Source organism: Dendropsophus ebraccatus, chromosome 6 (genome assembly GCF_027789765.1).
Source record: "Dendropsophus ebraccatus isolate aDenEbr1 chromosome 6, aDenEbr1.pat, whole genome shotgun sequence".
Taxonomy (NCBI): domain Eukaryota; kingdom Metazoa; phylum Chordata; class Amphibia; order Anura; family Hylidae; genus Dendropsophus; species Dendropsophus ebraccatus.
This window is the reverse complement of record NC_091459.1, coordinates 79,063,637-79,085,052: the sequence shown is the minus strand read 5'-3', so window position 1 is coordinate 79,085,052 and position 21,416 is coordinate 79,063,637. Positions and strand designations below refer to the sequence as shown.

General features: G+C 39.3%; 2 protein-coding genes across 7 annotated transcripts in view; both read right to left on the bottom strand.

The window, feature by feature from the left end:
* LOC138794893 (transient receptor potential cation channel subfamily V member 5-like) overlaps positions 1 to 2,064 on the bottom strand; it is a 70,098-nt gene extending 68,034 nt beyond the window's left edge. Inside the window, exon 1 of the mRNA XM_069973823.1 lies at positions 2,025 to 2,064. The gene's annotated coding sequence lies outside the window, so the exon portion shown is untranslated. The remainder of the gene's footprint in view (positions 1 to 2,024) is intronic.
* An 11,058-nt stretch (positions 2,065 to 13,122) lies between these two features.
* The window catches only part of GOLIM4 (golgi integral membrane protein 4), an 85,569-nt gene continuing 77,275 nt past the window's right edge, over positions 13,123 to 21,416 (bottom strand). For all 6 annotated transcript variants that reach the window (XM_069975246.1, XM_069975250.1, XM_069975247.1 and 3 more), the window contains 5 exons: positions 20,766 to 20,878; positions 18,704 to 18,859; positions 18,159 to 18,227; positions 17,119 to 17,193; positions 13,123 to 13,398 (listed from right to left, as the gene is read on the bottom strand). In XM_069975246.1, the coding sequence (XP_069831347.1) occupies positions 13,249 to 13,398; positions 17,119 to 17,193; positions 18,159 to 18,227; positions 18,704 to 18,859; positions 20,766 to 20,878 (563 nt within the window). In that variant the 3' untranslated portion in view covers positions 13,123 to 13,248. The remainder of the gene's footprint in view (positions 13,399 to 17,118; positions 17,194 to 18,158; positions 18,228 to 18,703; positions 18,860 to 20,765; positions 20,879 to 21,416) is intronic.

Below are 21,416 nucleotides of genomic sequence, written 5' to 3'. Positions count from 1 at the left end.
TAGAGGAGAACCAGAATACTGCTCTGGAGGTTTCTGCTGCTCCAAATGGTAGGGAATTTCTAATAACAATACATTGACCAATTAACCAGGGTGCTATAGCAGTTTAGAGCAAGGGAACTTGTTTCAAATCCACTCATAGAAAACAAAAGAAGCTTAACACACTATTATGAAATGAAAGGGGAAAAATAAAAAACTCTTTGCAATGTTTAAATTATTTTTTCAGAATATTAGATGATATTAATCATCAATGAAAAGGTGCGAGTATTTTACAGATTAACTGGGTTCACACTACGTATATTTGAGGCTGTATATTTGAGGCTGTATAGCAACCAAAACAAGGAGTGGATTGAAAACACAGAAAGGATCGGTTCACATAATGTTGTAATTGAGTGGATGGCCGTCATTTAATGGCAAATATTTGCTGTTATTTTAAAACAACGGCTGTTATATTAAAATAATGGCAGTTATTTACCGTTATATGACGGCCATCCACTCAATTTCAACATTGTGTGAACAGAGCCTTTCTGTGTTTTCAATCCACTCCAGGTTTTGGTTGCTATGAGGACCTGACTTGAGGACCAAATACTGCCTGAAATGTACGTAGTGTGAACATAGCCTGAACATGTAACTTATAGGCGTTTGTAATCCCACTGCATCTGTAAGGGGCCTATTACACAGGATGATTATCGTGCAAATTATCGTTATATTGTTTGAATTTAAATAATAATCTTTTCCTGTGAATGCAGGTAACAATGAGACAACCAACCAGAAATTGCTAATCATTCATTTGGTGCAGACACCAAAATCATTGTTAAAGGAGAAGTCCGGTGAAAAATGGAAAATGCTTATAAAGTGCTTTTTTCCCTGCACTTACTACTGCATCAAGGCTTCACTTCCTGGATAAAATGGTGATGTCACGACCCGACTCCCAGAGCTGTGTCGGCGGTGGCTGCTGGAGAGGGTGATGGCAGAGGGATGCTCAGTGTCCCTCCAGTGCCCTGTGTCCCTCAGTGTCCCCCTGCCATCATCCTCTCCAGCAGCCACAGCCCACACAGCTCTGGGAGTCGTGACATTACCATCTGCCTTGATGCAGTAGTAAGTGCAGGGAAAAAAGCACTTTATAAGCATTTCCTGTAATGAGCATATATTGGTGATTTGTATAACTTTTGGAAGGCAATATAAGACTTTAATAAAAATTTTCACCAGACTTCCCCTTTAAACGTTTGCTGTAATTCCGCATTCGTTCAGGTCATAAAGGAAATCTTAAGATTTCTCCTTTTTTCAAATACAATCCTGGCTTTGACTTCAAATCTTTGGCAGATAATCTTGCTGTGTAAATGGACCCTAATTCCACATCGTTCCTTCATTTGCTATGATCAGATGAAGTAAACGATCATAGTAACGACTATCACTCTGTGTAATATGGTGACTATTTCAGGTTAATGATAAAAATCTTGTTTTGCAATTGTTTATCGTTAAAAATTGCTTTGTCTCATAGGACCTAAGAGAAATATAAAAAGGACAACAAACTTCATAAAGATGTTCCTCTCCTACTGCAAAATTTTAAACCCTTTTAAGAAAGTTAATTCCTATAATTTTATTATTCTATACACATATAGTTTCCACATTATTATGAGTCAGTTTACAAGATTCTGTGGCCACAAACTATTCTGCTTCTGTGTATAATATGTATCATATTATAGTTGCTGAAAGATCAGTAATGACCTAAATCACTATGGGATGGGATACTTACAAGTTTTTATCATTTGGATTATTTATGGTTAGTTATGTGTATTAGCTTTTAGTATATAAGTGGATGTGTGTCTGAAATTAACTTTTCATTAGAACAGTAAACATAACATAACCACTATATAGACTTGGCTATAAAAGAGATTCCTGAGAGAGTAGCAAGGCAATTGGCAGATACACTGTTTTCCTGTTTTAGAAATCATCATAATCTTACATAGTATAATGAACATTTTGCAATAGTAACACACTTGGAACTAGTCTAAAAAAATACTTACTTGGCAAAATTAGCTTTAAGGAGAAAACTTTCTGCTTCTTCACTTACATACGGAAATGTCAGGTTCTTGATATTGACAAAACAAGAGAGGATATCTGTAAAAAGAGTGCTGGAGATATCTCCTTTACTCCTCCTACTATTCTCAGCTCTTCTCAGATTCAACCATTGGGAAAGTCTTATGCAGATTGCCACTAAACCTTCTTAGTAGAAAAGTACATTAAAGGGGTTATCCAGTGCGACAAAAACATGGCCATTTTCTTCAAGAGACAGCACCACTCTTGTCTCCAGCTCAGGTGCGGTTTGTAATTAAGCTCTATTAACTTCAATGGAAAGGAGTATCAAAACTCCACCTAAACTGGAGACAAGAGTGGGTCTCTCTCTGGAAGGAAGTGGACATGTTTTTGTGGCACTGGATAACCCATTTAAGATTGTAGGACACGAATATGTGTATAGTAACATTAGACTCCACCATTGGAGTTCTGCTGTTCCCTTCTGCACCATTACTTTACAAGTGCAGGCGCCAGATGTGGAGCTGCACACAATCTGCCATTATATCCCTCCACCTACTGCCTTACTTTATGCTGTGCTGTATGAGTGTGATGTGATGAACTCCCCCTGGTGGACAGAAGCTGCAATACTGTCCCTGCTGTACGAGACTGTTACAGTCTCCAGATAGTACACGATATATTAAAAGTCATTTTTTTAACATAAGAAATTAGACCTAGCACATCTTTGAAAGCAAAAAATATTATAAGACACTCTTATTTTCGGGGAAACAGGGTATGTTGGATTTCCTCTGCTTATTTACTCATTTATATAAGCACAATGTCATTGAAATGAGGACATTTGCATAACTTTGGACAGGAATCATTCATTCTGATATAGTGTTATGTAAATAAGAAGCTCGTGCAATGTCATGTTTTGACAACTCGGTGTAGGGTATGACCTATGAACATGAACTGTCTTGTTTGCTCTTTAAAGTAAGGTTTGTAATAATAGAAATAAGGCCACGTTCACATCACAATTTGTGCTCCAAGGCACAGATAAATTGGCAAAATCTTTAGATCAGCTGCTGACGTACTGTATATGTGCTCAGATCAGCACTGGCTCTATTCAACTCAATAGCTTAAACTTAGACAGTCATACTCAAAGCCAAACAATCTTTGGCTCAGACTGAAAATAGCAGCACGGCACACTTACCAAAGCCAGTCCAAGCCAAAATTGTGTGCATGCATAAATGCAGTCAGTGTAGCTGGTGTTTGGGTCAATTAATTTAATGGAAGCCATGCCAATTTGAGCCCAGATATGTTGGCAGTTGATCCTCATGTTCTGCCACCATATTCTGAATCATGATGTGAACTGGGTCTAATATTTGTACGTATATATTAGGAAGCTCATATGATCTATCCTAGATATTGTAGTATTGGACATCTATGCTTACAACATGGCTCACATTGTCCAGAGTCGGCCGTCACACTCGGCTCCCAGCACCGCCAGAGCGTACCACTGGCCTCCCGCAAGTACGGCTGGTTGTGAGAACGCCGATGGCATCCCTGGCAACCAGCCTGGCCGATTGCTAGAGACGCAATTGCAATTGATGTTGGCGCGGCTTCACCCTCCCCGCCCAATGTGTTTGCCATATGTTTGAACTGTTACGTTGTAATGAGTAATGTTGTTTGTTGCTGGAGGCTCAGCCCCAATCACGGCCTGGGGCTGGGACTCCAGCCTCCATAAATACACTGCCTTGTCTGTCCTTCTGTGCCTGCAATAGAGCCTCAGTTCCCGAGTGTCCTTCGACCTAGCATTTATTCTGAGTGTGTTCCTGGTTCATTGATTCTGGCTTTTCACTACTCTTTTGACTTACATTTTTGTACTGCCCTTACCGATAGTTGCTCACCTTACTTCCGGACCACGTATTATTGTGTTTGTCTGTCTTGTCTGTGTTTCGTGTAACACCTGTGCAGGCTATGAACTGTTGCCCATTTATCCTCTGCCGTTTAGGGCAGTTGTGGTAAGCAGGTAGGTTCAGCAGGGCAGGTGTCAGTACTAGGGCATCACCTGTCCCGTGCCCTCTGGTCCCCAAGTCCTGACACACATATTAAATTGTATGAAAACACAACCTCAAACTTTCTCAACCATTCTCAACAAAATCTATACTTACCACTTATAGTAGTAACATAAAATGCTAAATGCCAGAGTACCTTAAAGGGTGTCTTAAAGGGGTATTTCACCAAAACATTTTTTCTTTCAAATCAACTGGTGATAGAAGTCTGTTATTTACTTCTATTAAAAATCGTATGTTCCAGTACTTATCAGCTGCTGTATGTCCTGCAGGAAGTGGTAATCTTTCCAGTCTTGAGAGCAGGAGAGGTTTTTTGGTTCAATGTTTTTATTAGGTTTTTAACCCCTAGACGACCCTGGACGTAGGGTTACGTCATGGAAGTCTGTCCCCAGACGACCCATGGCGTAACTCTACGTCCTGGGTGTTTCTCCCGCTATAAAGCGCGCTCCGGAGCGGAGGGCACTTCATAGGAGGTGGGGGCCGGCTGCAGTGAGCAGCCGGGACCTTACCGGTAATGACACGCTGCAGCGATCGCGCTGCTGCGTGTCATTAACCCCTTAAACGACCGCAGCGTTTAAGTGTAAGTGACAGGGGGAGTCCCCTGTCACTTACCGATCGGGACCCCCGCAGTGTGACTGTGGGGGTCCCGATCGGTAAAACGGACCGCCGGAGTTCTCTCACCTTCCTCCGTGCAGTCCGATCGGCGATCTGCTACACTGAGCCTGCACAGGCAGGCTCAATGAGCAGATCGCCGATAACACTGATCAATGCTGTGCCTATGGCATAGCAATCATCAGTGTAGAAATCAAACTAGTGTATGTAAAAGTCCCCCAAAGGGACTTCAAATGTGTAAAAAAAAAGTTAAAAACACTATTACACTACCCCAAAGCCCCTACCCCAATAAAAGTTGAAATCACCCCCCTTTCCTATTATATAAATAAAACATATAAAAATAAATAGATAAACATATAATATACCGTAGCGTGCGTAATTGTCCAATCTATTAAAATATAACAAGCGTCATTGTGATCGGTGAACGGCGTACACGAAAAGAGGGAAAAAAGTGCGCAGATTACCGATTTTGTTACATTATATATTAAAAAAAAATCAATAAAAAGTGATCAAAACGTCCGATCTTCACAAATATCGTATTAATAAAAACTAGAGATCATGGCGGAAAAAATTACACCCCATACAGCCCCATAGGTGAAAAAATAAAACCGTTATAAGCGTCACAATAGGCCCATTTTATTAATATTTAATTGCCAAAAAAAAAGATTTCATAAAAAAAAATACATATATAACATTAGAGAATCTGTGTAACCTGCATATGGTTGTGTTCAGACTGACCTATAGAATAATAGTATCATGTCGCTGTTACCATATAGTGCATTACGTAGACACAGGAAACCCCCAAAAGTTACCATATTGCATTCTTTCTTACGATTTCAACTATTTATATCTTCATAAATAATATATTTGGAATTCCATCATACATGTTATGGTAGAATGAAAGACGCCATTACACAGTACAACTATTCCTGTAAAAAACAAGCACTTACATGGCTTGTAGATAGAAAACTGAGAGTGCTAGAGCTCTTAGAAAGGGGGGAGGGAAAAACGATAACACTAAGATCAAAATTTGCGCGGTCCACTGGGTCATATTTTGGGCCTGGTCCTCAAAGGGTTAAAGAACAAATTACAAAAGAGAAAGTCTATAAGCACTGACCTTAGTGCCAATAGTAAAGTTAACATGTTTGTACAACAAGCTAACATATGGGTTAACAAAGAATATAGAAACAAAAGTAATAACATTCGGTATATTATGTGGATATAAAATTGTGGAAACATACATTCAGCATGGTAGAATAACATTAGGTGTAATATACAACAAGTGAAAGAGGGGGATTTTCTACTGCTCTGGACAGTTCCCGACATGGACAGAGGTGGCAGCAGAGAGCACTGTGACACACAGGAAAGTATATACCCACTTCATGCAGGACATACAGCAGCTGATAAGTACTGGAATGCTTGAGGGTTTTTTTAATAAAAGTAAATTAAAAATCTCTGACATTTGCTGGGAAAAGTTCTGTTTACAGAAGGCCCTTACAGCACTTATTTTGTAAACACAATAAAAATTAAAACTTCAGATTTATTATCATCTGACAAATTTTATTAATTAATTGCCAACAGTCCTTAAAAATACAAACTAAAACATCAAAATTATCTTTGTTTTCCAAAATACTTATATACATATCATACATTTTACAAAGGAGATTGGTTTTACACATAGGAAGCTCAACACCGGTAGCTTACTATCGACCTGCCATAAAAAGGGTAAGAGAAAGTAAAAAGAAAAAAAACAGCCATATTATTCCTATGTTTGTCAACAGCACCTAAGGACTGAAATTACTTTTTATCAAGTAGGCTTAATGGATATTATATTACATTCATAAGAAAGTAACAGTTGCATACGTTTTGTCAGCAGTCCATTGCTGAAAAGCTTTTTGAGGCACAAGAGGGTGAAGGTGACAAGGCTCTGCTGTTCTCTGTATCCAGTTACAGTATGTTATGTTACGAAGCTATGAAAAAGTTTCATAAATACTCTTTACAAGAGGCGTGTACCCACCTTAAAGGGGTTATCTTGGGGTTATCTTTTTATGTTTTTTTCATTTTTAATACTAGCAGAAAGCAGTAAAAATGTATCAATTACATTGAAGTTCCTTAAATGATTTGTCTCAGTAACAAATGTTATTTCCCAAAACTATTCTGGGGCATTTTTACATAGATAACCTGATGCCATTCAGTTCCTATGCCCCTTATTAATAGGGGGTGTCATTACATTCCTGCCACCAATGATTGGACGGTATCAGTGTACAGACATGCCTCTTTTACAACAACCACTAAATGTATTCACACATTCCTAGAGAAAGGAAAGAGGAAAACGGCAACACAAAGTTCTAAGCACAATATGCTCCAGTATTGTTATTCTATGTGTAATGCCTGCACTCATTCAAACAAATATGTCAGAAAAGATAACAGGTTTTCTTTAAATGACTGGGCTTTCTAAAGTGCTCCCACCTGAAGTAAACCTGTCACCTGGATATGCAGCATCAAAGTACTGAGAATAAAACATAATTCTCAAGGAAATGATACACATATCACCTTTAATTGACAGCAGTTTGGTAAAAAAACAAAAACAAATCTGCACTGAAGTGCCAAAAATACTGTTTTGTTGCAGTAAAGTGCCAAAGAGGTGTGGTCCAGGCAGAGCACTGAGCTGTCTGTCACGCCTCTTTGGCACTTTACTGCAACAAAACATTGTCAGCACTTTGGTATTGAATTTCCAGGTGACAGGTTCACTTTAAAAGTTATCTGTCATTTAAAAAAAAAAAGACAAATTAAAAGTTTTTCTTAATGTAAGTGCCCATTTAAACCTCTATATAAGCACTAACAATTAATTGTCCTAAAGTGCTAGCACCTTATGAATGCCTTTGTTTCAGCCCCATTTCATCTCATACACAAGCATTTTGTAAAATCTAACAGTATACCAGAAGGAAGTCAATCCACAAATATATTACAGGGGATAAAAAAAATTGTACATTTGTGGTCCACTGATAATACTCATTTACCAATGAACACATCAATATCATCACACATATCCAGCTTATAGCCTTTACATTACAGACATTGCTGCTTTGTGCAAACAGCATGGAAGACTTTAGGTAAAGCAGATAATTTTAGAAATAGCATTCCCGGCTGGTGATGGCCTCATATAGTATGTAAATACATTTACATAATCTGAATTGCGGCTGATTGGGAAGTGCTATAGTCAATATACAGCACAGTCATTGCCATTCTCAACCCTCTTAACATCAGCAGAGCTCTATGTACTCATTTAAAGCATTGACACATTTAATAATGATGAACAACACAGTAACACTTCCAGGGGCTTGAATAAATATTCCAGCATCTTTAACATCTATATTCCCTTCAGTATTTTTTTTAACAATGATAACAGATTCCAGGAGAGGAAAAAGACAAACATGTACCCAAAAGAATAGCTTTCCTTCTTTCCTGTATTGGCAAAAAAAACAAAACAAAAACAAAACATAAATAAAAATGGATTAAATGACCTAGAAACACATGTAAAAGAAAACTGTACCAAAACTGGCAAGTGTGGACAGGACACAGCCTCACAAATTATTCACAGGATTTCATGATGAGGGTAAGTAGTACTTTATAAAATGGGAAAAGTTCTGCTTCTACAATACAGAAAGCACTTGAATAATTCACATAAAACCTGAACTTTTATGCTTAAGCACATTTAAAACGATTACTAGAATTGACCTGGGGAGCTGAACTAGGTAACACTGTGCAAGCCTCCAACAACCTGTTACTGCCAGTACTCTGTACACAGTCATAATATATCCAACAACACTGGAAGCATAAGCCTCACCACTGTGACTTTCACTACTATTGACTGTTCTTCTTTATATGGAGTAGCTGTAAAAATACATATCAGTCAATTTTATATTCTGGTATGACCAGCCTAAATTTAGAGTGTTCTATCAATCCTATGACACAACAAGTACATGAAAGAATATGGCTTTGCTGAGAGCTGCTCTAGGATACAGTAAATGATGAGCTGTGTTTGTCCAGTGTTTCTGGAACCTCCTATTGCATGATGTAAAAAAATAAAGAGTTTGAATCATAGGAATAGAGAAAGCCCTGGTTTATGACATTGTGTTGAAAGTCTGGAGTCAGAATGCTGCTCTTTGGGAATAAGAATGACTGGAAGGTGATAGAAAACTGCTCCCTCATAAGTAGACAATGGAGACAAATGTTAACGCCAACACATATTTACTGCGAGGAAAAGTTATTTCTTACATAGACCATTGTTGTGAAGTAAGGAATTCGCTTTTCAGCAACTAGAATAAATTCTGGACACAAGACTTATAAGATCACTACAGAAATAAAAGAGCTTCTTGAGTAAGACTTGTGCAAAGAGAAACAATGTATCCTTTAATAACAACCATTTAGAACACAGATGTCACTTATCAAAATGAGGGTATAAAATTAAAGTGTACATTTAAAGGGAACCTGTCAGCCCCACTAAGGTGGTGGAGCCCGCCCGGCCGCATACTTAACCCTCCCTGCAAGTGCCGCTACTGGACCCGGTCCCGGGGCAGAGAAATCACGGCCCGAAGCCATAGAAAATGACTGCTTCAGTAATTTTCTATGGACGTCAGACTCATCTCTAATGATCTGCATCATTACAGCTCCAGGCCGTGATTTCTCTGCCCCAGCACAGAGTCCTGGAGCGGGACTTGCAGGAAGGGTTAAGTATACCGGGCGGGCTACACCACCTTAGCGGGACTGACAGGTCAAGGTAATATTAGTTCTCTTATTCTCCTGATTTCAGGGGGTGGGTCAGGGCTGGACCATTTGCTATTAGAATACATATATGGGCCTCTTTTCCTTTACTACTTTAGCCAATCACAGCACATACTTCTCCCTGCCCTGCCATCAAATAGTGTTGCACAGTGTTGGGCTGATTATTAATACAGTACATACTGCAAAAAAGTGGGCGGGCAGGGGAGGGGGGGGGTTGAGGTTACTGATACAAATCACCTTGCAAAGCCAGGGTAAGTAGAAATGAGATAAATAGCAGCAGAATCTCTATATTACAGACTACACTGTACTGAGAGGTGATTTAAACATTACAGTAATATAGATGTCATGGGGTTACTGATGTGCTGGCTCTGCAAGGTGTTATGTGAATAAATAAACAGCAGCAACAAAGCAACCAAGGGGGTACAATAAGCCATTATTGGGAAGCCTTTACTTTTTATGGGCAATGCAAATTGTCTAGGGGCTCACAACTTGCAGGTACAAAGCAAAGGCTTTCTCAGTCTCTCTTTAGCTCCCCCTCGTCTGCACAACGCATAGCGTATGCTCAACCCTGACTTCTTGTAATTGGGCTTGTTGAGGCTGTAACTAGAGATGGATTTCCCCTATCAGCATAAGCGAAATTTGGGGGGTGCAGGGGGGGCAGTGGCTCCTGGGCCCACTGAGGTCTCAGAGGCTTAATGCTGTCTGCAAAAGCTATTTCTTTTGCAGACAGCCTGCAGAGCGATGGGGAAGGACCTGTGGTGACGTCATAAGGGGGCGGGGCTGAGAACTGGAGAGGATACTTGTGGATGAAGGACCTGTGGTGATGTCATGAGGGGCGGGGCTGAGAACATGCTGGTGCATGAAGGACATGTGATCATTGTCCTCTTATATCTCCTCCTTAATGTGATTGATAGATAGATAGAGAGATAGATAGGAGATAGATAGATAGATAGATAGGAGATAGATAGATAGATAGATAGGAGATAGATAGGAGATATATAGATAGATAGGAAATGGATAGATAGATAGATAGATAGATAGATAGATAGATAGATAGATAGATAGATAGGAAATGGATATCTAGCAGCTCATCACATATCTTGGATTGTACATGTATGATCACAACCAGCTCACCCCTTTGAGGCTATGTTCACACTGCGTATGTTTCCGGCCGTAGTGCGAACCGCGAATATACACACGTAGTTTTGAGGTTGATGCGTTCGCTTGAAAGTATACGATATACGCCCGCACAATGCACACTACGTATGAGCTTACGGCCGGATCGTATACGGCGCCGTGAAAAATGAACAAGACCATTGTTTCAGGACGGAAATGTTCCAACTCACGGCCGTGGATTTCCATGCGGTCCCTTACGAAGTACTTATTTCAGCCAAATTGAACTTGATTTTCCGATCCAAAAGGTTCTGTTTTATTGGGCTGGGCAAAAATTTCCAAGTAAATGACCTGCCTCAGATCGCTTCGAATCAAGCTAGGGAAGCATAGCTATACTACCGGCGTATGTTTGCGCTTCGTACGCATCCGGCGCATGTCTATTTTTCCCACGCCTGTAGTTTCAGCCGCACATGTACGCCGGCGTACGAAATGCGGCTGGACTCATACGCAGTGTGAACATAGCCTTAATGTCTAAAAACATATTACCTATACCACTATTATTTTTAGGCAAAGATAAAGAAAAAAAAACATAGTTGCTTTCTTCCAAAACAGTGCCACCCCTGCTCTTAGGTTGTGTGTGGTATCACAGCTTGGCACTATTCACTTCAGTCGAATACCACACACAAACTGAGGACAAGAGTGGTGCTGTCTGTGGAAGAAGGCAGCTATATTTTTCTAATCTTAAGCACTTTTTTTGTGGTTCTATATGTGAAATGTACAGAAGCCTCTTACACTGCTCTTTATCCTTATCTACTATGAGTAATGTAGAAGAATATTCCCTTTATTATTCAGAAAGCCTTGTCACCTGCTGAGGTTCCCTATGGGTAAGGTTGGTTGTGGGCCCACTCAGACTCACTCGCCCCCCCTAGGCTGAACCCCTAGCTACGCCCCTGCCTATCAGGCAGTGAACAGCAGATTGAGAGCTGTTTTTTGGGGTAAAAAGTGTTTTTAGTAAATAAAAGTGATTTACAAAAATGTTAGGAATTACACAGGAAGAAAGTTGTTTGAAACAGATGCCACCAATAGCATCCCCATTTCTCCTTTGCAGTATTCTTATAACTCCCTCTTTATCATTTCATTGATCATCCTAAATTATAAAGGGGAACTGTCACATTGAGCATTCAATCTGATCTGCCAGTATCATGTTATAGCGGAGCTGAGCAGACTGATACACAGTGTTGAGGATAAACATTAAAGGCTCTTAGATTTAGCTAAAATGTAACTGCTGTCAGCTAGCTAAACTACACACTGTGCTCACCTCATCTGTTCCAGTACCAACACTCTGTGCACCTTGGGCTCCACATTCACCTACTGCCAGAACAGGCTATCCCGCCTCTTCTGATGACATTCCGAATCTACTGTAGCCAATCACTGAGGCTGCAATATGTTTGGATTGTCATCGAGAGAGGAGGAAAACGTACCATCTGCACAGCAGTAGAGGCACATAAGGATATATAAAGACAGGGACAGGGCGGATCAGAGTGCTGGCAGCGGGTGAGATGATTACAGTGCATTTTTTATTTTCTAGCCCTTAGCAGGTAGCAGTTACTTTTAATGAAGTACAAATAGTATTTTACCAGTTTAAAGAGAATGTACCATCAGGTATATCGCTGTAAGTCCTCTGCCATGGTCCTCTTTTTGAACTGCAGTCCTGTTTCCAGGTATGGCACCGTCCCTGAAGCACTGGTGGTGCTTCACAGTGAGGAGGGGGTTTTGTCACATTGGGGGAGGGCGAGCCTGCCTATATAGTGCTTTAGGCCAAGACGGTGCCCAGGAATAGACTGCCATTGTTCACGGGAACCAGGCCGCGGTTCAAAGAGGACCGCGGCACCCACATCCCCACACTGGCGCCGGTCTATTCATGTAAAAAACAAAGCGATGTACCTCATCGCTTTAAATCTGTTTTCTTTTTAATTATTAGGAGACCAATGGATAGTCTCACTGATTGACAGCCTTCCTTGTAGTGCGCATACAAATATAGCTGTCCGTCATGGATTAGAACCACCCACTGGAGAAATTTAAATAAATAAGATACAAGCTGTACTTTATCTATCCCCAAAACACTGTAAACTCCGCTCTACTCCTACTCCTACTCTACTACTACTCTGGCAGATCAGACTGAATAATCAATGTGGCAGGTTACCGTTAAGCAATTTTGAGACTAAATGATTCCTCTTGATTACCAAATACATTATAAATAATAAATATAGCAGGCGAATGTCTGTATTCCCTCTCATAAAAAGGGATATAAGGCACAATACTTATAATTCTACTGCCATACAACAAGGTGCATGTCTCTTGAACTACGTAATGGTAATACTCAGTACCACCATGCTGTTGTGTATAGGAGAACTTAATCTTGTATAAATCAGTAACTCCATCACATGAAAGCTGCTTGACATTGTTTTTTAAAGGTTGTGCATTAAGAAATATTTGCTAAAGCTTAATTAATGAAAGAAGCATCATATAATAAAATACAGATTTATATAAATGTGTTATAGATTCTAATACAAAAATACAAAAAGAATACAATATAAAAAGGCCAGCTTGGAATCTGCAATGGGACATGGTGGGCAGGAGTCCTTTTTGAGAATTACATCTCAGCTCGCCTCTTATTTTTTGCTCCAGCTGCTCCCTCTTCCTCCTCTTCTTCCTCCTCTTCATAATTTTCATCATGGTTATCTCCATGATCTTTCTGTGGAGCTTCATGTTCCCTCTGTACTCCAATCTGTTTTATTCCAGCCTAAAAAAGAAAAAGGATGTTTCACTTATTTTCTGTAGTTACAAGTGAAATGGCAGCTTCTGGCTATGTGATATTGGGTAACTGACTGGTGATGTGACTTTGGTTTCCATCTAAATACAACTCCAATACCAAATAAGGTGGAAGGCTGTGTAAAATGGGAAGAAAAACACAAAGCAACAATTTGTAAATGTTAGACATTGTTTACCATGTCCTGAAAAAAATTAACTCATTGCAGTCTCATCTACACATCTGTTTTTCTTATGGGACTTTAGAAATCAGAGGGTGGTGCATGCCTAGGAGGGCTACCTAGGCAAATCTTCAGTAAAAAACAGATGGAACAGGAACGGTGCCCATCCATACGTCGTCTGTTTAAAAGGAACAGAGTCTCCATTCCACAAAAATGGACGTATAAATGCAGGTTGTACTTTTGGAAACGGAAATTGAAAACTGACTCAAGGACGCGGGACCACCTTACCAATGCACAGTTCAGAAACCTATATCTAATGGTATGGGACTGCATTAGTGACTATGGCATGGGCAGCTTACACCTCTAGAAAGGCACTATCAATGCTAAACAGTATATAGTGATTTTAGAACATTATTCAACAATATGCTTCCAGACAGGCAATGTTTCTTTCAAGAAAGGCTTTGTGTGTTTCAGCAAAACAATGTTGATCCATGTACAGCTTCCACCACAACTACAGATCTTTATACATTGAGAGGTATTTAAATGATAATCCACAGCAAAATCCGCTGCAAAACTTACAGCGAAACCATCATGAAATTTGCATTGGTGTAAGAACAATCTGTGAAGCCCCTGTTATATGCCAAGTTTACCACTTTGATATTTGTAATGTAAAGTGCTGCAGAATATATGTTATCCCTATTTATATAAAGCTTATGGCCTAGATTTATCAATCTCTTGTAGACAAAAATCAGACATAAATCAGCCAACCTGTGATTGCTTGTTATATTTTTGTCTCAGACAGATTGATAAATATGGGACTATTCCTTTCATGTACCAAGTAAATGCATATGCTTAAAGGCCCCCATACATTTTATACTTTCGTAAGTAAAAGGTGTATGGGGCTCTCCTGACCGACCACAGGCGGATAATGTAAGGATGTGATGGAAATTCACTGCCTGACCTCTTTGTTCTGTGAGAGATAAGCTGTAGCCAGAGTGGTCTGGCTGCGGCTTAACCCTCCCCCGTAGAGAACACAGTATCACTTGGCCATGACGAACGTTACTGTGTATGGGGAGCTAGCCATCAGTTATTTAAGGTGTATGGCCAACTTTACTCCTTGAAAAAAAAACTAAAAATGAGTTTTGCTGAAGACATCCATACTGCATCTCTTAAAGTGATACAATTGATTTGATTAAGTGTTTGGGAAAAGAAGAGGGCCCAGGTTCTGATGGTTTTAGCTGGAAGACAGCCTTCTGCAGTAGAAATCGTCCCCCACAGCTTTGTCTTTATTAGAGAACAGACAAATCTCCCAATTTCCTTAAGCTATATGGGCTCTAAACAAAAATGATGAACTGGGTAATATTGTTACTCTTAATATGCTGCTGTAAAGGACCATCAAAGCAAGGCGGAGAAGACTGTTGACAATCTTATTACATTGACCTAAATGGAATCTTCTCTTGATGGCAACTCATAGTGGCATAATTGTAATGTGAGTATATTAAAAACTATGAGCAATAATATCACTTACACGGTTAAGCATTCAGAAGCCCTCAGTCAGTCTCAAGCCAAAGATAGAAGGGACCAGTTGGATCAGTTTTCTATGCCGGATTTTGTTCCCACGTACCTTTGTTTGCCCCCCCCAATTGTCTTCATTTTCTTTGGTTCCACATAATAAATCACTACTGAGACATGTCAGCTTCTATTTAACTTCTCGATAGTAAGTTATATCAAACAGGGACTAAGGGGGTTCTGTGCCAATCTGAACAGCCACTACAGAGGCTAGAATTGGAAAGAGATGAAATACAAGCGATCCCCATTCTGCCTCAAAGTAGAGACTGTGGTGCTGTGTACCAGATGCTGTTTTAAACACTTCCTTGCATATTGATCTGTCTCTCTCCTTCAGTAGGCAGAAGCCCTTGTTTGTTATGGAAAAGGCACTTCCACATTCACTGGAGCAAAGGACCAGGATGACACATAAGGGAGCATGTAGCACGGCATCTGTTACAAAGCCTCAGCGGGCACAAAATGTCTGTTCAGAGACTAGTAGTATATTAGAAAGTTTTATTCAATTTCAGCCTCTCTAGCAGCATATAAGAAGTACAAAGCCCCATTTGGTGCAGTGTTTTTTTTCCTGCATCCGGCACAACTTTGATCAACTATTGTAGCAAAGACTGTTACAGCTGAATAAAGGAAAAAGGAAAACTTCAACACAACTACAGTCATATAAAAGCTGCACCATAATAGATCTCCTTAAACGCTGTTTCTGAACTCCTATTCTGTTTTGTGGTGGACACAAGAATAGCAGGTATTATCCAGCTATGGCTTTGTGGATTTTTAACAGGGTGACTCGGAGGCCTAGAGGCACAGAACGCTGCTGTCTGACTAAAATACACTGACTAAAAGCAAATCTTCATGACCCATGCATAGATTATCCATTAAACTCCATATTTAATGGGCTATTACACTGATTATCTAACAGAAAGACAGGAAAAAACACTTCTTATGCTGAAATCTTTACCTCGCTTTTCCTTTCAGACAGCAAAAGTAATACTGGGAGAAAATAATGTGTGCATAAAGAGGCCCCAGATTGTTCCTTCTAGGGTGATAATGTGACTTCAGCAGACTCCTGCTCACTGAAATAACAGCCATATGTGACATCTGCTAAGTAAAAAGCCTAAGGAAGTCATGCGCTAACTGAGCCAGAACGGGAACTCCCAGGAGTGTGGAAGTTCAGAGGGAATCTAGCTAACAATATTCTGTTCACAGGGTGTTACAGCTAATAGCTTTTATAACATATTATGTTACATTTAAAGAAACAATAACCCCAGTAAGTGAGAGATTTAAAAATATTTTAGAGGAAATCTAGTTAGGTGTTCGTATATTTATTATTATTATTATTATTATGAGATTATATATATATATATATATATATATATATATATATATATACATACACACACACAATATATATATATATATATTATATATATATATATTTTATTTATTTATTTTTATTTTTATTTTTTTTTTTTTAATTTGTTACGTTCACCCATGTAAAACTAAAGGAATATTGCTGGATTCACATTTACTGACATCTTCTTTACAACCTACAGTGAGTCTGTTTGACCAAGATAAGCAACATACTCTGTCATGCTTGCAAGAGAAGGAAGGAGTTATAGGAAGTTATTACAGGATATTTATACACACACACATACATACACTCAGATGTAATTGTAATGATTTGCAGTTCTTTCAAAGCCGCTTAAAGATTTAATCTACAGTTCTCCAAGAGATGTCCAGAGCAACTGCTGCTCCAGCCAGGTACTGTGGCCAGAACAGCATTTGTAAACCCCACAGAGAATCAGTGGAGTACTGGCTAGGCATGCTCGCTGTCACTACATTCATCTAGAAGATATTTGTATTCTATTCTCAGAACCCCACCAATCCACTAGTTATTTCATATTCTGTGGATAAGGATAATTCTTGATAAAGAGAATACCCCCTTTAAGAGGCAGTTTTAACATGCCACTTACATTTTCTTCATTTTCCCCATAAGGTTCTTCTGCATTCTGCTCTCTTTTTCTTTCCTCAGTCAGATCTTCCTGAACCTATAGACCGAGACAAGAGACAAATTATATACATCATGGAACAAAGATATCCTTCTTATGAAGGGTGTATAGCTGTACAATAAAATACGCATTTGGAACCTCAGTAAGTAATGAATTAAATAGTTTCTAATAAGCTTTAGTAAACCAAATGTCAATATTAATTTAGCTGGAGTCAGGTTAGTTGGACTCTGTGACTCAATTCCAAAAGCTTAGGCTAATATCACTAATGAACTAACAGCAAAACCTTTGGGTTTTAAAAGAGATGAATGAGACGGACAGGCCTATAACAAAGGATGGACACCTACCACCTAGTTAACAGTTCCCTTAGCTGTAGCAAAGCAGCCACAGCATAACAACTAGTATTTATTGGATGGATAGTAATACCATATAGTAGATCTACTGCACAAAGAAAACCCACATCTTGAGGCTGCATTTTCTTTTTACTAGTTAGGATCCCCCCTCCCCCCTATTCCATGGGACGATTATCGGTCGAATTTAAACGATAATCGCTCTGTGTAATTGCAGGCAACGATTATAAAATTGTTTGTGTGTCGTTGATATCTGAACCTAAAATCATCGTTTATCGGTCGCTGTAATTCCATTCGTTCGCTCAAGTTCCGCATATTTTTACTAATCGTTTAGTGTAATTGCACATTGTTCATTGTTTTGCTGGGATCAGATGGAGTAAACAATCATAGTAACGATCACAATAGCAATTGTAACTAACGACTATCGTTCTGTGTAATACGGTGAACGATTTCAAATTCATGATAAACAATCTTGTCTATTGTTAGTCATTAAAAATCGCTTTGTATAATAGGACCCCAAGAGGCCCCCCTCAGCTTCTGGGCCACAGCAGTGGACATGGCTGATACAGCTATCCCCACAAATACTAAGTTTTGTTCTCCAGAAATAATGTTGCCCATGTTACATTATTTAGCAATGAGATAAGGGTAATGAAATACCTCCTCTTCTCCTTCTTCTTGATACTGTTCATCTACATTATCCTCTTGCTGGTCAGGATTTCCAGCCATCTTCAACAACAAAGCAATGCTATTAAAAAACATGCTAATACATATTTTATATAACATTACCGCTTCCCCAGATATCTTATACTGTGAATACACGCAGGACATACAGGAATGTACTGCACACTAATCTGTGCTATCCTTTTCCTATGTGCTGGCATACATTCTGTGAATTTAAATTCATACATTCTGTGAATTTCTTGAAGCTGCATCAGAAATATTACCGCAATGAAAAGAATGTCAGGGTAAACAAGAGAATGTCATTACAATAATTAGTCTTATGGTAAAAAGACAAAAAAGTTGCTAGCCATTTGCTTTGTAAGTGAGGCATATAATGTGTATTTTCAATGACAATTTAGAGGGAAGGCTGAAGTGTGCAGGTTATCAGTGAGCTGACTCTCGCAGGTTCCTGTTTTGTGGAGTTCTTCTGCCTCCAAGTGACTTCCTGAGGCACTTTCTTCAGCTAATGCAGAAAGTCTTACCACTAAATGTTCTTGTTTTTCTGCCTGGTCCTGCTGCTGCCTCTGCTCCTCATTCTCATCTGGTAGGTTCTCCTCCCGCTCCTGTTCTGCCTCTTCAAATTCATCTTCACCTTGGTTATTGGGATCATCTGTAGGATTCACGTCCTCTGCAGCCGCCTGGTGTATATACATAAATCATGTTAGAAACACATTGAGTAATGTTCTCAGTCTCCTATGGTTCTTTACACAAAAGAAACACATTTAATACCCTATGTGATGTACAGTGTCTTATATTCATGCTCACCTTTTGTATATTAAATCTATACATCAGTGTTTTATGGCTATTCTAAATACAGCAACACTTTGCATGCCTAGCTTCTTCCCTAGTGAACTCCAGGAAGCTAGTACAGCAAGGTAAATATTAAAACAATGCAAGGGCATAACTAGAAATGGCTGAGCCCCATAGCAAACTTTTAATCCCCCCCCCCCCCTCTGCCAACTGACCACAAACCCATCAAGTGTAGTCATAACCTTTAACATTTAAAGGGACACTTGCAACACCAAGGAAGCCTGCTAAGCTACCGGGTGCTGCAAATGATGATGGCTCAGGTGGCCCAGTGTATTGCAGGAATAGGACACTGGACCCCCTGATGTGGTGGGCCCCCGTAGAAGCCGCTATGGTTCCTATGGTAGTAGTTACACCCCTGAATAAATTTATTATTAAGCCTTTTTGGAAAATTCTTAAAGTGTACCTGTTGTTTCAAAAGATTTTTTTCAAAGCCTGCATAGTTTAATTAGATAAACCTCTCAGAGTGGTGACATGGTAGTTTATAGTACAGTGCCATAGATGCCATGTGGAGGAAGAATGGATTGCTAATGCACTGGCTTTGCAAAGAGCCATGTAGGTAGAAACTGAAGATGCAAAAGAAGCATAGCAAAGAAGGGATTACACTAAGCACTGAACCGCTGCTGAGATGCTTGGGAAGCCTTGATTTTCCTTTCATTGACAGGGTAGATTCTCTGGAAGAGGCAAAAGCCTCACAGATTTATGGTACACAGACTAGGGTTTCATATACCCAAATTAGATTACTTGTTTGTTAGATATACGGGATGATCTAAATACTTTAATAAAAAAAAGAATATTCTTTAAAAGGTTTTGTAACAAGCAGAACACTAATATTGTTATAGCCTATACAGCCTTGCATTTCCCAATAGTGTCTATAGGTGGCTCTCATTGTAAATTGCTCACTAAAGGTGATCCTAGTTAACAGCTGTCAGATAATCTAAGACTATGGGCACAGTATTTGGAGGGTGCAAAACCTTTTCGTCTGGACAGCTTATGGCGCCTATACACCTTCAATAATTTTTGGACTGGTATAAATTATATGAGGTGTATTCATACCATGATTAAGCCTTCTCAGCTCCATCAAAATTGGGTTCTACTGTAACTGTGCAATAAAACACGTATTTGTAGCTTAAACAATGCCGAAGCACAACGTCTGACAACTGAGCTCCTTAAGTGGATACTTGGGTGACTATTACGTATCCATCAGCTGGCATGACTGATACATACAGTACATAGGCCTTTCCTAAATAATCTCTCTACAGTGAGGTACATTAGGTAGATTACAAATCATCTGTATATGATTATATACAGCGGTAATCCAGAATGCCTCCAAAAGAAAACAACCTCCAAAATTTTATATTTTGCTGTACTAATAGACTGGTTTAATTAACACAAAGCTCTCTTTCTCATCACAAAAAATACTTTCACCATTTTTACATCACCAGCGACAACAACTATCTCCCGACATGTCTATTGTATTGAATATTTGCATTCCTTGTCAGATAAAAATGTAAAAGAACTCCTATTTTTCAGAGTAATAAACTTCTGGTTCTAGAACTGAACTGCAGTACTTAGCCAAATGTCTCTACATGGCATCCACACATTTTAACAACATTGGCAACATAAGGTATATTAGAGGTCTATTCTTATTACTCAGATTACAGTGTGATACTAATTCATCTGACTCCATATATAATCTTACATTACAGTTACAGCATCTCCATATATCACAAATACCTCAGCTTGTTCTCTGCTCATAGTCTGCTGGTCTGTTCCCTGCTCCTCATTTGCATTTTTGGCTGGGTCTCCTTCCTCCTCAGCTTCATCTTGGTGATTGTCCCTTTCATATGCTGTAACAAAATGCCAAGATATTATGCAGAGATTACATCAGAGACAAACTGTTGTTATGGTACATCATACTTCATTACAAAGTGGCAATAATCAGTTTCCTGCTTCTACTGTAAGTGCAGTGAGAACTTGGAATTCTAAAGTTTGAAAGGAGCCTGGGTGTCTTTCTAGACAAAAGTTATAGGTACTAAATGCTGGAGATGGCTCAGTGATCAAGGAGTTATAGAATATGGGCTGTTCTTAATATGAGGCATGTAACTACTGTATCAACATGGTAAGAAAATAGGTTGACTTGTCTGTTTTTTAAATTTTACCATGTTGCAAAAAAAAAAGTAGGCTATCCATATAATAGGTTAGAAGTGCCTACTATGGAAGATGAGGGTCCTCATTGCTCCTGTCTGTATGCGGTGATAGCCAAGTATGTGCACCGCTGCACATAGCAGCCTAACATCAGCAATTGCAAGAGTGCAAATGGGGACATTTAGCTAGATAAATCAATATGCTTTGAGATATGTACAGTCAGAATAGACATAGCAGATG